Below are 15753 nucleotides of genomic sequence, written 5' to 3'. Positions count from 1 at the left end.
ACTTAGCTATAAATTTAATTTTAAAAGTGCATTTGTTAATTAGGAAAGCACGCCTTACCAAATACATTTTTGCCTAACGTCAACCACCCAATCAGCGTTGAAGACCCTAATTTTTTTTGTCTTTCATGACCCAATTTACTAATTACTTAGCTATAAATTTAATTTAAAAAGTGCATTTGTTAATTAGGAAAGTATGCCTTACCAGATACGTTTTTGTCTAACGTCAACCACCTAATCAACGTTAAGAACCCTGGTTTTTTGTTTTTTTTTTTGTCTTTCATGACACAATTTACTAATTACTTAGCTATAAATTTAATTTAAAAAGTGTATTTGTTAACTAGGAAAGCACACAATACCAAATACATTTTTGTCTAACGTCAACCACCCAATCAGCGTTAAGGATCCTTTTTTTTTTGTCTTTCTTGACACAATTTACTGATTACTTAGTGTAAATTTAAATTAAAAAGTGCATTTGTTAACAAAGAAAACACACCCTATCAGATACCTTTTTATCTAACTTCAACCATCCAATCAACGTTAAAGACCCTTTTTTTTTTTTGTCTTTCATAACACAATTTACTAATTGCTTAGTTGTATTATAACTTATATCACTCTTCCAATATTAACAAAAAAAACTTTTTAAAAAAATTAACAAATAATATTAATAGCAAGCATTTTATTTGAAGTAAATGCTTTCATTAATGAGAAATAGCCTATAGTTACAAAACCGATGTGATGCGATTGGAAAGCAATTTTCCAAAGCATCAAGTTTTGAAAGCAAATAAAGATATAGACTATTCCCAATGACAAAGAATGAGCCTTGGAAAAACAACGAGGGAGGAGAAAAAATAAATTATGATCAAAATCTTATCCTTGCCTTTCAAAACTAATCTCCAAAGCAAGAAATGGATGTTGACAATTGCTGGAAGCGACAATCAACGACTACTAAGTTTGAGACTTGAAATGAGAGAAGAGTTGAAAAGAAGTAGGGAGGCAATCGACAGTCAACACAACAAAGAGCAGCAAAATTTTCTTCTAGTGTTTTGGACTTTTAGTAGGTACACCGCAGATGATCGCTCCTCGGCGTGTGTACACCGAGGCAAAAGAATCAATGCAAAACTATTAAAATTAAACCAATTTACCTACAAGTATGACAGGTTAGTTGTAATATTTGTCTTATAATGGAACATGGAGTATTCAGATGATCGAACCTTGAACACCAGCATGTGGTACACATCACTGTTTGGTTATTTTGTTAGTCATACTAGTATTTAACATTACAAAGTGATGAAATGTTTAAAGGAAAGGACCAAATTATTTTTTGATCTAATGTACAATGAGTAATTTGCTTAATTTTTTAAGTTGAGGGTGCAAAATACAATAAAACTCCTAATACAGGAGCTTTCATGATATTTTTACCGACATATGATTTGCATAGAGTGAGACTTCAACTTATATTTTCAAAGTTCTCAAAATCTTAAGGTTGCGTTTTTTACTCGATAAAGTGGTGAAAAAATAAACCAATTGAAAAATTATACTATCACTAACTTAATTTTTAAACTTGTCGATAACCCACAATAAAATTATTAGATAAAATTTCCTACAAAAGATACATAAAATAATAAATAGACGGAAAAGTAATATACCAAATAAATTTTATAATTTGAATTCAATTCTTAATTTTTTTAAAATTTATGAAAATCAATAAATCAGACTTATTATTTTTATGCTCAATTAAAGTTACAAGGAAATAAAATCTTTCCAAATTAGAAATATTATCAACCGTATGAATTAGGTAAAAGTACTATGGCATTTTTGTATTAGGAATCAGATTACATTTTGCACATTTTATTGAAAAATAGGTAAATTAGTCCCTGTACATTACATTAAATAGTAAATTGGTCATTTCTGTTAAAATTTTTATCCATTTTTAGTGTTAAAAATTGGCTCGTGAATGTCAGCATGAGGTACATGTGGCATGTATATTGTGTAACTGTTTGGTTATTCTGTTAGTCATTTTAATTTTTAACAGTAAAAATAGATTAAATTTTTAACAGAAATGACCAATTTACTTTTTGATGTAATGTACAGGGACTAATTTACCTGCTTTTCAATAAAATGGGCAAATTGCAATCAGACTCTTAGTATAGGGACCTCCATGGTATTTTTACTATATGAATTATTTAAAATTTTTAATTAGGAGTTTCATTAATCTATTTTACTAAATTCAAGAAGTTGATAATTTATATCAATTTCGAAGGAATAACTAATGATAATTAATCACAATGTTAATATTTTTGACAATTGTACATATTTTTATTAGTACAATAACAAATTTAGCTCTCAAATTTTACACATTTTGTCAAATTGGTCTTGATTTGAAAATTTTAGCCAGTAGCATTTACATATTTTATCAACATTTACATAGAATATATAAACATCAAGAGCTAAATTTGTTATTAGACCAGTCAAAATTATGTAGATTTAACAGAAAATATCAACATAGTGATTAATTGTCATTAGTTGTTTACTTTTAAAACTAGCAGAGATTAATTGCTCCATTTTTTTCAGATGAACCAAATTGCTTACTATTGAAATCGGGAGGGACCAAAGAAGTGTTTTTACAATAAAATAAAAAAAACGATTCTAATTCATGTGTTGGCCAACAATTGAGCTAATTTTTCAATTTTCATAAATTAGGAGGATCAAATTTTAACAAATTAAAGTATTAAACTTTTTAAAAATTCCGTCTTAAAAAATTTTAACAAATTTTCATATTTATTCTTTTTGATACGATGTTTAAAACTACCATAGCTTCTCCTCAACCCTTAAATAAGAGGATAATACGTTTCAACATAATCGAGCTCACATCCTCCTATACCGGCAACAATACCAATACCAATTGAATTAAGACTGAATCGAAAAATTCGTATTAAAAAAAGTTAAAAAGAATTATCAATGATGCAAGTAACGAATCATGTGTCTAGGCACGTGATTAACATTATAAACACTAAAATAATTTTTTTAAATTCGTATCTTCTAATTAAATTTTTCTACTTAAAATTTATTTTATTTTTTACTTTGAAAAACTTAGAAATTAATAAATGTCCACGTCAGAAAGTTTTTATCTTACAAAATAATATATCTAGTGGTAGGTTTTCATTAAAAAATATGTTATTATCTTAGGTTTTTCCAATTTTACAATATGATGTTTTTATTTTTATATTATATAATTTATATTAATGAAAATTAAATATATAATACTATGTAGATATTTTTAAAAATATATTTAAGTGATTAATGTTAAAAATTTAATAAAAAGTATTTAAAGGTAGTAAACATTAAATAAAAATAACATATATATTTTTAAAATAAATATTATGTGTAGATTTTGATAGATTTAGGTTAACCATTAATAACTACAAACAAAATTTCACAAAACTCTAAGGATCAAAGCTCGAGCAATTATGTATAGTGTTGCTAGTATATTACAAGCTTGAATTGTACTTGACTCCGATGTTTTTGGAATTTTATCAGTAGTTGAATTAGTTAGACTACCAATTATTGGTCCAATCAGTTTCAATTAAATAAATTATTAATATATTCATAAAAAATATAAAAAAAAGTGTAAAACTCGGTGCTAGTTTTCAGTAGATGTGATTGTTGTATGTGCCATGTTATGAAGAGATTATTATTAGGGCTCGGGTGAATTTGGCGGCTTGCAAGGTCGAGGAAGAAAAGGAATTAGGTGTGATGAATGAAATGTTGAGAATCAATGGGGATTCGAGGGATGAAAGGATTGATTAATTGCCGGTTGTTTTCGTCAAACGTAAATTATTTGGGGGTTAGAGAAAATAATATCAACTAATATTTCAGGTGAATTGGTGCCTATTTTGAAAGATGCCGAGACGTTATGACTCTAATTTGTGAATCAATTTAAAAAATGAATGTAGGATCATTGCTTCCTAATTATTTTCTTCTAAAAATTCATAGTGAAACTAAAACTTTGTTTATTCTTTTCTTTTACTACAAGAAAGAACAAATTCTTATTGGCAATTCATCGAACAACTCGTGTGCGATCACTAATACAACCCATTAACCAAAGCAAACTCCATGGCTTCTGAAGAACGCCCATCCTTTGGCTCAATAACATCGCTTTTTCGTCGAGTAAACTACTTTAGTAGTTCCCTATTTATTAATAAATTTATTTTTTATCCTTCAACAATAAAAAGTTATGAAATGACCATTCAACTATTAGAATGTTTCTTTTTTAATCACTCAACTATAAAAAGTTACAAAATAGTCATCAAACTATTCAATTTTGTCTTTCTTGTCACCAATTGGCTAACGTTGGCTAACAGTGGCAACTTTTAAAATTGACATAATTACAACTTTAACGCTCAATATTTATACATTGTGTCAATTTAGTATTGATTCTAAAAAAGCTAACCTTTACACATGATATAATTTGTTTTTTTTGTAGCTTTGATTTTCTTTGTGATCCTTTCATCTAAAAAGTTGGAAAAACAAATTTATCTATTAAATTTAATTGAAAATATAAAAAATAAAAATACCAAAAAGTACAATATAATATTTTTTATTATTTATTTTAAATTAATCCTTAATGTCACAAAGAAAAACAAAATTGCAAAAAAAAAAGATACCAAATTACACAATATATAAATGTTAAGGGTTAAATTTTTTTAGAATCAAGACTAAATTGACATAATTTATGAACAATAAAAGCTAAAATTGCTATTATGCTAATTTTAAAAGCTGCCACTGATGGCCAATTGGTGACAAAAAAAGATAAAATTGAATAGTTAGATGTTCGTTTTGTAAATTTTCATAATTGGGTGTAAAAAAATTACGATAATTGGGTGCTATTTTTTTAACTTTTTATAGTCGAGTGATCAAAAAATAAATAAACTAATAGTTAAGTAACTACTAGTGTAGTTTACTTTTTGTTTTTCATCTCATCAAGTAATCCCATAGCTTCGTTACTGATAAACTAATGTATAAAGGATGAACATTTAAAGAACATATGAAGAAGAAGTATTATCTCATATTGTCGTTTCTTTGAACGCTCATGCAGGGGTAAAGTCAGAAAACCTTTTTAGGAGTCAAAATTAAATTATAATTTCTATGATAGTAAAAATATATTTTTAAAGGATTAAATAATTTTTTTTATCATTTTTAGGGGAGACTAAGTACAATTTTACATTTACTAATTTAAAATTTTAAAAATTTTAAAAGACTAAAAATAAAAAACTTTCTATTTTAGGGGGACCTAGGCCCCTGCCAGCCCCTAGATTCGTCCTTGCACTTATGTGCAATCAATTAGGGGCGAAATCACAAAATATTATTAGGAGGTCGAAATTAAATTATAATTTTTACGATAACAAAAATATAATTTACTATTTTAATAGTTTATATCTTTATAATTTTTAAAGGATTAAATCAAATTTTTATATTTTTAGGAGGCCCAAAATATAATTTTACTTTTATTAATATTTTAAAATTTTTAAAGTACTTAAATAAATAAAAAAATTCATTTTAAGGGGCAGGCCATAGCCATCCCCTACTTTCGCCCCTGCGATCAGTACTAAAACCCATCAACCAAAGCAATTCCATGGCTTCTGAAGAACGCCCATCATTTGGCTCAATACCAGTGCTTTTTTCATCTCGTCAAACAATCCCATAGCTTCATTTTTTCTTGACTGGCATAAGCCATGCATCAAAGTATGAAAATGTAAACATTAGAAGAAGAACAATCTCTTATCGTCGTTTCTTCAAACAATTCATGTGCGATCAGTGCTACAACCCATTAACCAAAACAATTCCATGGCTTCTGAAGAAGAACAATCTCATCAAGCAAATCCCATAGCCTCATTTATATTTGTATCAAGGGATGAATATGTAAACAACGGAAGAAGAACAATGTCTCGCTGTCATTTCTTCGAACAACTCGTGCGCGTTCAGTAATCTTTCGAAATCTCCAAAATCCAGCAAAAAGATCCCATAAACACAAGAATCTGAAGAACACCCACTATTAAGCATCAAATGAAGAACAGATTGGATCCATAGTTCCTATTGCAGAGTGCTTTTAAAACACATTCAATATAGCAGCACTAGTTTGGTTACTGTGTTTATTCAAAGCATAATAAAATAAGTTGGAAGTTCATTTATTTATATATTCAATGTTTTGATATGTATATAGTGCACCATAAATTATACATTAAACATTAAAAAGTAAAAAATAAAAAAATACTTTTTTATTTCAAAATCGTAAAAAAAAAAAACAATTTTGTTCTCTTTTAACACATTGTTTGGACATTTGAGGCCCTAAAAAAATCAAATTCAATAAACAAACAAAAAGAAAAATAAAAAATAAAGATTAATTATTCGTACCGAAAAAAGGAAAAAAAAAAGGGAAATTTTATTATGGAATTTGAAATTGTAATTGGCCTCGAGAAACACTGCTGTTGTTGTAATTGTATTGTTCATAATTTCACTTTTTATTATATTTATTTTCCATTTATTTTAATTTATTTTTTGAAATTCATTGTTCTTGTTTTTGATAATAATCCTCATCCCTTTCCCTTTCTTGACTTTCACGATATTTCGTGGTGTTTTTTTTTGAGAGAGAAAAGGAATAAAGGAGAGGAAAAACAAGAGGGATAAAAGAAAAGCTTATTTTGTTGAAACCCTAAAATTTTATGCTCCTTTGAATTTTTTTTTTGGATCTGCTGCAATGGAGGCTGGTTCAGAAGGTGAGAATAATCAGATCAGTAATCCGAATAAGAACATTAGTAGTTCCAATGAAGGTAACGCTAAGCCTAAACGACAGATGAAGACTCCGTTTCAACTCGAAGCTCTGGAGAAAGCTTATGCTCGTATGTTGTGTTCAATCTCTCTATCTTTTTAACTTTTAACTTTTTTTTTTGAAATTTCTGGTGATTTTTGTTGTGTTACTTTTGTTAGTGGAGGCTTATCCATCGGAAGCGACGCGAGCGGAATTATCGGAGAAATTGGGATTATCGGATCGGCAGTTACAGATGTGGTTTTGTCACCGGAGATTGAAAGAAAAGAAGGATACTCCTACGAAAAAACAGCGAAAAGGTGCTGCTTTACCACCGGAATCTCCGGTCGATGAGTTGCGGGCCATGCCAGGTCCGGATTATGGATCGGGTTCAGGTTCGGGGTCCAGTCCGTATATGGACACAAGGAAGTTGGGGGTAAGCTCTTCTCGGGGAATGATGGAGGATGCGCCGGCAGTTAGGAGGTATTATGAGTCACAGCAGTCAATACTAGAGCTCCGAGCAATTGCTTGTGTGGAGGCACAGTTGGGGGAGCCATTGCGAGATGATGGACCTATGCTTGGCATTGAGTTCGATCCATTGCCTCCCGATGCTTTCGGAGGTATACCTAAGCTCTATAATATTTGTATTTTTATTGAATTTTGACTACATTTATGTTGCAAGTCACAGTGTGTTATTTCTTGATAGTTTGTTCAGTGTAGCTTATGTAGTAGGCTTTGTAAGTGGAAATGCATGGATTTTAGTTTAATTTGTGTTTTTCCCCCCTTTTGTAAACAGCAATTCCTGAACCACATAATAGGACTGGACATCCTTACGAGAGCAAAGTATATGAGCGACATGATGGCCGGTCAAGCAAAGTTGGTTTCTCAAACTCTATTTACTTTTAACTGCCAGTATATGTAGAACGTAGAATACTTTATACTGTAATGTAGTTGTAACGATTTCTCCATGGCAGGGTGAATTTTCCATACATTTTCCAAATGGTTCAAATTCTAATGCACCAATGTATATTGCTGAACTTTTTGTTTTCGGAAAGCTAGTTTTCTCTTCATCACCCATGTTTCTTTTGGACAGGTTAACCGGTTCATAATGTAGCTTCTCTCTTGTGTTGGCTCTTTGTTGTTGTTTTTGCGGTCTAGGTTGTTTGGATTGATATGCTGTTTTATCTTTTATATTTTTTTCAGCTTGAAGTTATGTTTGTTTTATATGTAAAATGCTCATTTGTTCTTGTTCTGTAAGTTATATTACCAAGTTAGATGGGTTAACTTATTGATATCGTATAAACTAATAATCTCAGGCTGCTGCAAGGGCTTTTCATGAGTATCAGTTTCTTCCAGAGCATTCAAGTATTAGATCTGATGCATATGGACTTGTTACTCAGTCTCATTTTCATGAATCCCCGGTCAGTGGTTCGAGGGGTAGAGCTACATCATTTGTGCATGGAGATGAACCATTGTCCAGGATTCATGGCATTCAAGGTCAAGGATCTCGAGCTCTTGTGTTACCTCAGCAAGGAATAATTCCTTCATCATCTCATGTGGCTGATGATTCTCTTGCAGAAAGGGAATCGTTTACGAATGGGAGAAATGCTCCGACTATTTGCCATCCAGTGTTGGGATCTGAAGATTCATATATGCTGTCTGCTGAGCAAACCTTGAATAATGATGCTGAACCACGGATCGATAGGAAACGCAAGGTGTCTAGTTTGGTAAAATCTGTTATATACATTATCTATTTTCCTCCTCGATTGTAATTCTGTATATCATCTGTTTCTTTTATCATTGTTTTTTCCTTGTAGAGTGATGAAAATAGAATTGCAAGGGAAGTTGAGGCACATGAGAACAGGATTCGTAAAGAGCTTGAGAAATTAGAGCATAAAAGGCGAAAGGTTTTCTGAGTTATAATTTTTTACTGACCGTGAATTTTGCTTCCAAGGAAATCCTCTATATTCACTCTTATTATAATAATTGTTTTTCTCAGAGTGAAGAGAGGATGCGGAAAGAAATGGAAAGGCATGAACGTGAAAGAAGGAAGGAAGAAGAGAGGTTGATGCGTGAGAAGCAGCGGGAAGAAGAGAGAACACAACGAGAGCAGAAACGTGAAATGGAAAGAAGACAAAAGTTTTTGCAGAAAGAATACTTAAGAGTAAGAATTTTTTGCAAATGATGTCTTGACCTAAATCATAAGTGATGAATATTTTCTTTCTCTCCCTTCTAGTCATTTCTTTTATCTTTGGGTTTACCTTATAGGCTGAGAAAAAAAGACAAAAGGAGGAGCTTCGCAGAGAGAGAGAGGAGGAGAGACGTAGAGTTGCCAGGGAAAAGGCAACTGCACGGAAAATTGCTAAAGAGTCCATGGATCTTCTTGAAGATGAACAACTAGAACTCATGGAGTTGGCTGCTGCTAGGAAGGGAATGCACTCAATTATCCATCTTGATCATGATACCTTGCAAAATCTTGAGTCATTTAGAGGTAAATATCACTTGAAGTCTTGAATTGCATTTTTCTTGTATTTATTTAATTTGACTTTGCTTGGTGAGCTTTTTGGATTAGAGATAAAAACCCATTAAATTCTGATGTTACTTGCTCCACAGTTGAAAATATTATATTTTCAGTTTGTTGTGAGATTTATTTTTGCCCATTCTATGGTAAAGCTCACTTGAATTGCATTTGCGTATTTGTACTTTGATTGGTAAGCATTTTTGGATAGCAGAAAAATCCCTTAAATTCTGATGTTACTTCTCAATATAAATTAATATGTTGTCAGATTGTATTAAGCTTTTTTTTTTTTTTAGCCCTCAACAGCACCGATTGAATGAAAATGCTGGATGGCACTAATATAATGAATGTCGCAATGTGGTTGGTTGGAGCAATTCTATGTTCCCTGTAAAGAACAATTAGAATAATTTCTCGTTTTGGAGGGATATGATGCTAGGTGTACATAGGGTTGAGTATTTGATTGAGTTGAGTCAAATCAAGTGAAAAAGTTTCGAGTTAGTCGAGTTGACGAGTTTTATTTTGTCAACCTAACTTGAATTGAAATTTTATTGAATCAAGTCGAACGAAATGAAATTGAAGTCAAGTTGAACAAATCATTCGAGTTAAAATAAATATTCAATTATATTTAACATGATATGGGAAGTCCTATAAAATTTTACACAATTGAAGTCCACTTAAGAATCAGAAATCATCAATACCAGGAGAGACACAATTTTAAGTGGAAAATCCTTTCATAAAAAGGTTTAAACCATGAGACTTGAGAAAGTTCAGAAATTTCACAAAAAGTATAGAACATCTATATGAACATCCAAAATGAACATTTACGAGTCTTCTAGCAATTGGAAAAAAATGTGCTTGATCGGACCACCTTTCAATTGTTGACTCGATCAAAATTGTGCACAAGAGGTAGGGTAGAATTATAGTTAATTTACTTGAATTACTCAAGTAATTTGAATAACTCGATTGTAAGTTTCAAATCCGAGCTAAACTTTTTAACTCTTAACTATTTATTTGAGTTGTCTCGAACAACTTGAACTATTTAAATTGAAATTTGAAAATTTAATTGAGTTTTCAAATCAAGTCGGATTTTGCTCACCCTAGGTGTACTAATCTTATTTCAATCACTTGGATTTGCAGAAAGATTGTGATAGGTTTCTCTTACTGTTTTTTCTTTTTTTAAATACTTCTTTGATTTTTCATTTCTTGATGGGTTGTGTTCTTTCGCTGTATATTTTGATCCTTTGCACCTTTTAGCTGATAATAACCCGAATATTTCCATTTTAGATTCTTTAAGCGTGTTCCCCCCCAAGTCGGTGCAATTGAAAAGACCATTTGACATTCAACCATGGATTGATTCAGAGGAGAATGTTGGGAATCTTCTCATGGTATAACATACTTGCTGGTTTTTCCTTCTGCTATAAGATACACATCTAGTGATCTTTATATCTTTGAGTTTGTTTCCTAAATGATTTAAGGTAAAATTATAAATATAGCCGCTTTTATTTCTAAAGGTAAAAGGACTAATAACACGGTATCCTTTATCAGGCATGGAGATTTTTGATTACTTTTGCTGATATTCTCAGACTATGGCCTTTTACTCTTGACGAGTTTGTCCAAGCTTTTCATGACTATGTGAGTATCTATTGGAATGCCTTGTTTTCTAATTTTCATTTTTTGTTCAGCTTCCTATATGTGATATTCTTACAAATTTGACATCAGGATTCAAGGTTGTTGGGTGAGATTCATGTTGCTCTTTTGAGATCAATAATAAAAGATATTGAAGATGTTGCAAGAACACCAGCAACTGGATTAGGGATGAATCAGTACTGTGCTGCCAACCCTGAAGGCGGACACCTTCAGATTGTTGAAGGGGTAAGTGGTATTATAGGTTTTTCATGTTGCTTATTTTCATTGCTGCTAAACCATTTTTCATTTGGTGTTTGCCAGGCATATTCCTGGGGTTTTGACATCCGGAATTGGCAGCATCACTTGAATCCACTGACATGGCCTGAAATTTTCCGGCAATTAGCAATCTCTGCTGGTTTTGGACCTCAGTTGAAGAAGCAAAATGCAACGTGGACCTACACTGGTGATAATGAAGAGGTTGTTATTGCAGTCCTTTCTTTCTGCATAATGATGACCATCCTCTTTCTCCTATAACAGTTATTTAGAGTGTGAGTGGGCATGTATATTTATTTATTTTATCTGTATCTGCAGGGTAAAGGTTGTACAGATGTTGTCTCTACTCTACGCAATGGCTCAGCAGCTGAGAATGCATTTGCATTGATGCGAGAGAAAGGTCTGTTACTTCCTAGAAGATCGAGGCATCGTTTGACACCTGGAACTGTCAAATTTGCAGCTTTTCATGTTCTCTCGCTGGAGGGAAGCAAAGGATTAACAGTTCTAGAACTTGCAGATAAGATTCAGGTGAGTTTGGGTTGTGTTCCTATTAGGTGTCAAATTAATTTGTATGTTTTTCATGCCTTTTCTTAATTTATCTGTTTCCTATAAGAAATCTGGACTTCGGGACCTTACAACGAGCAAGACGCCAGAGGCTTCTATTTCAGTTGCTTTGACAAGGGATGCAAAGCTTTTTGAAAGAATAGCTCCTTCAACTTATTGTGTACGACCTGCCTATAGGAAAGATCCTGCTGATGCAGAGGCCATACTAGCAACAGCAAGGAAAAAGATTCGGCAATTTGAGAATGGATTTTTAGGTGTAGAAGATGCTGATGAAGTTGAAAGAGATGAGGTGGAAAGAGATGATGTTGAGAGAGATGAAGACTCTGAATGTGATGTTGATGAGGATCCCGAAGTTGATGATATAGCTACTCCTTCAAATGCAAACAAAGATGCTGACTACCCTAAGGATGAAGTAAATACTTGTTTAGGAAGTAAAAAAGTCCATGCTTCAGCTGATGATGACTTGGATGTTCCAGCTGAATTTGACAAGGATTTTCCATCTTTCCCTTCAAATACTGTGAAGGTTGACAATGATCCAAGTAATACGGGACAATATGTTGCCAGTGAGGAAAATGGAACAGGCAATCCTGATCAACAGAATATTGAAATTGATGAAAGCAAGTCTGGTGAGTCGTGGATTCAGGGTCTTTCAGAAGGTGAATATTCTCATCTTAGTGTTGAGGAGCGCCTTAATGCCCTTGTTGCCTTAATTGGTATTGCAAATGAAGGGAACTCTATTCGTGCTGTGCTTGAGGTAGATCTTTAGCTACAGTTTTGTCTGATTGTTCTGTTCCTTATCATTTTCTTCTTTGTAATTTCGATTTATGAATTTGCAGGATCGTCTGGAAGCTGCAAATGCTCTTAAAAAGCAAATGTGGGCTGAGGCTCAGCTGGACAAAAGTCGTCTGAAGGAAGAATGTATAATTAAAATGGATTTTCCACCTGTCATGGGAATCAAGACTGAAGCTCAACTGCCTAATTCTGCTGTGGAAGGCAGCCGAAGTCCATTTCCTGTTGCTGATAATAAAAATGATGAGGCATCTCCAAGCATTCCGGAAGACCAAAAACCCTTGCTATGTTCACAAAATGTTCAGAATGACCTCAATAGTTATCCTGCTGAAAGGGCATTGGTAGTTCAAGATGCCTCCATGGGTCCAGAAAACTCCTCTGCTCAGCAGCATGGATATGCTTCGAAAAGATCACGCTCACAGTTGAAATCATACATAGCCCACAGAGCAGAAGAGATGTATGTATACAGGTCTTTACCTCTTGGCCAAGATCGTAGACGTAATAGATACTGGCAGTTTGTCGCTTCTGCTTCTAAAAATGATCCTTGTTCTGGCCGGATATTTGTTGAACTACATGACGGAAATTGGAGGCTGATTGATTCTGAAGAGGTATGCTATACTCGTTAGAAAGAACTCTTTGATATATGTGGAAATGATTTGCTATACTAATCAAACAAATGAATATAACTTTTATATCTTACATCTGGTAATTTTTAATAATGTATTTAATCAATTTCTTTGTAGGCCTTTGATGCTCTCTTGGCATCTTTGGATGTACGAGGAATCAGGGAATCCCATTTACGGATAATGTTGCAAAAGATTGAATCATCCTTCAAAGAAAACGTGCGTAGGAACTTGCACTCTGCCAGAGCTATGGGCCGAAGTGGAAGCTCCTCTGAAAATGAAGTTTCTGAAATAGATTCCAGTCCTGATTTTACTGGCAGTTTTGACAGTCCTCGTAGTGGGATCTGTGGGTTGAATTCTGATGCATTGGAGACATTACCTGCTTTCAAAATTCAGCTTGGGAGAAACGAAAATGAGAGAAAGTCGGCCATGAAAAGGTATCAAGATTTCCAAAGGTGGATGTGGAATGAATGTTACAATTCCTCGACTTTGTGTGCCATGAAATATGAAAAGAAGAGATGTACACAGCTATTGGCTGTTTGTGATACATGCCTTGGCTCTCATATGCCAGAGGATGTCCATTGTAGTTACTGCCACCAGACGTTTCGAGCCTTTAACAATAATTTTAATTTCTATGAACATGAGATTCGGTGCAAAGAAAACAGGAAGCTAGACAACAAGGACAAACATACTCTCGATTCTTCTCTCCCCATGGGAATCAACTTACTAAAGTCCTTCTGTGCTCTAGTTGAGGTGAGTTAAAACAACAGCTCACTTTCGAATTTCCTAAATAAAATGGAATTCAAATTTTATGTTTTTGTCTAAAACTTTTCCCTTTGCAGGTATCTATTCCCCCAGAAGCCCTTGATTCAATGTGGACAGAGGGCCAACGAAAGATGTGGGGCAGGAAGCTTAATGCATCTTCTTCTGCAAATGAACTGCTAAAGGTTTTTTTTTTGAAATATGGCCCAAATCCCAAAAATGATTCATTTAATTAAGGTTTTCATTTGTGGATTTAGCCTATTACTGTGATCAAATTGGGATCTTAACATTTTTTTGCTTCAGCCATTAACCGAAGTTGATAAAGAAGTTAGTGGTTATTGCTAATAGATTAAAGACTGCCATTTGATTGCATTCTCAAACGCATTTTGCGAACTTTGGATCCTAACTCGAGCATTTAGACATTAATAGCATTTGCTCCTTCCTCTTGTTTTATGCAATTTTGATGTTGGTCTCACTCGAATGTCATGTTGGTGTTGCAGCTGTTGACGCAGCTTGAGAGTGCCATAAAGCGAGATTATTTATCTTCCAACTTCGAGACAACGAGGGAGTTATTGGGTTCTAGTTTTCAGTCAGAGAATGATTCTTCTACTGATTCAGTGCTTCCATGGATACCCCAAATCACTCCAGCTGTAGCTTTAAGGCTTTTGGAGCTTGATTCATCCATCATGTATGTAAAGCAGGAGAAAGTTGAACCTCCAGAGAACAGGGAAGCTAGAGCATCATATATAGTGAGTGATTCTCGATTTCTTTTCTCCACTCTTCGTGTCTGTAATATGTAGGAACATTTTAATGTGGTCTATCTAATGTGAGCTAATCGTTTTTGTCTAATATGCAGAAGCTTCCTTCAAGAACCTCTCTTTTCATCAAGAATAAAGAGCTTGAATTAAAAGAACTAGACCAAGATGAGCCTATGAAAGAAGAAAACTTTGCTGACCTCAGTAACAGTAAACGCAGCAGCTATAAACGGGGAAGAGGCGCTCGTGAACAAGGATCTGGTAGAAAGTGGCAGAGGAAAGCATCTGGTTCCAAATCCGATATTGGCAAGCAAAGTGCTAGAGAAAACAATAATTTAAGTTTCCACCTCAAACAACAGAGCCAAAGAACCGGTCAGAGTTCTGGACGTGGCCGCCGAACAGTTAGAAAGAGAGCTGAAAGGAGAGTTGCTAACAGTACAATTGTAACTCAGATGGGTGATATGGTTAAACCTAAGTCCAATACGGTATCCTTACGAGACTTGGATGAAGAATGGAGGACTGAAAGATTCGGGATGATGGAAACAGTAAATCCCCCCGATAGTAACAGTACAGAAGAAGAATCAGATGACAATGGACAAGGCGAAGGATATGAACAAGGAAACTGGGAGCTAGACCTTAACGGTGCCTCTAATGGGTGGAATCGAGAACCGATCGAAGCTAGTTATGAAGATGACGATGCTTATGAAGATGATAATGGCTTTGAACAGATGTTAGAAGAAGAATCTGAAGGCGATTTGGAGATGAGTGATGCATCAGATGATGTCCCGAATGAAACTAGAAACGATGATGGCTCAGACTCGGCAGATTCCGAAGATTATAGTGATTAAACTGTTTGCATGAGCTGCATCATGTTTTTTTTAAAGGAAAATTGCAGCTTGAAAGGTGACTGAACCCTAATGCAGATCTTAAATGCAATTTGGTTACTAAAGGGTTGCTAATGTAAGGGCATTCCTTTTGGGAAACCTTTTAAAAATGTTTGTATAACAGAAATTTTATTAAATAAAGTTTTAGTGATTCATA

At 33.5% G+C, this 15753-nt stretch overlaps 1 protein-coding gene across 4 annotated transcripts; it reads left to right on the top strand.

Moving 5' to 3' along the window:
- The first annotated feature begins 6285 nt into the window (after positions 1 to 6285).
- LOC108483030 (homeobox-DDT domain protein RLT1-like) lies at positions 6286 to 15753 on the top strand. Of its 4 annotated transcripts, none has more exons than XM_053029252.1 (19): positions 6288 to 6896; positions 6985 to 7422; positions 7599 to 7678; positions 8119 to 8299; positions 8381 to 8517; positions 8620 to 8709; positions 8802 to 8966; positions 9071 to 9293; positions 10605 to 10705; positions 10866 to 10952; positions 11040 to 11192; positions 11268 to 11423; positions 11538 to 11747; positions 11833 to 12537; positions 12620 to 13180; positions 13316 to 13948; positions 14038 to 14142; positions 14458 to 14706; positions 14814 to 15753. In XM_053029252.1, the coding sequence occupies exons 1-19, from the start codon at positions 6755 to 6757 to the stop codon at positions 15558 to 15560; spliced, it is 5163 nt and encodes a 1720-aa protein (XP_052885212.1). In that variant the 5' UTR covers positions 6288 to 6754; the 3' UTR covers positions 15561 to 15753. The 4 variants fall into 4 exon arrangements, with proteins under 4 accessions (XP_017641696.2, XP_017641695.2, XP_052885212.1 ...); XM_017786208.2 differs by having other exon boundaries at positions 8381 to 8529; XM_017786207.2 differs by having other exon boundaries at positions 6286 to 6896; positions 8119 to 8517.

Source organism: Gossypium arboreum, chromosome 6 (genome assembly GCF_025698485.1).
Source record: "Gossypium arboreum isolate Shixiya-1 chromosome 6, ASM2569848v2, whole genome shotgun sequence".
Classification (NCBI taxonomy): Eukaryota; Viridiplantae; Streptophyta; class Magnoliopsida; order Malvales; family Malvaceae; genus Gossypium; species Gossypium arboreum.
Note: the sequence above shows the minus strand (reverse complement) of the source record. Positions and strands in the feature narration are given on the sequence as shown.

Coding starts and splice junctions, on each gene's coding strand:
- LOC108483030 (XM_017786206.2), top strand. CDS start 6,755: ATGGAGGCTGGTTCAGAAGGTGAGAATAATCAGATCAGTAATCCGAAT. Junction 8,710..8,801: donor TAGAGCATAAAAGGCGAAAG/GTTTTCTGAGTT, acceptor TGTTTTTCTCAG/AGTGAAGAGAGGATGCGGAA. Junction 14,143..14,457: donor CTGCAAATGAACTGCTAAAG/GTTTTTTTTTTG, acceptor TTGGTGTTGCAG/CTGTTGACGCAGCTTGAGAG.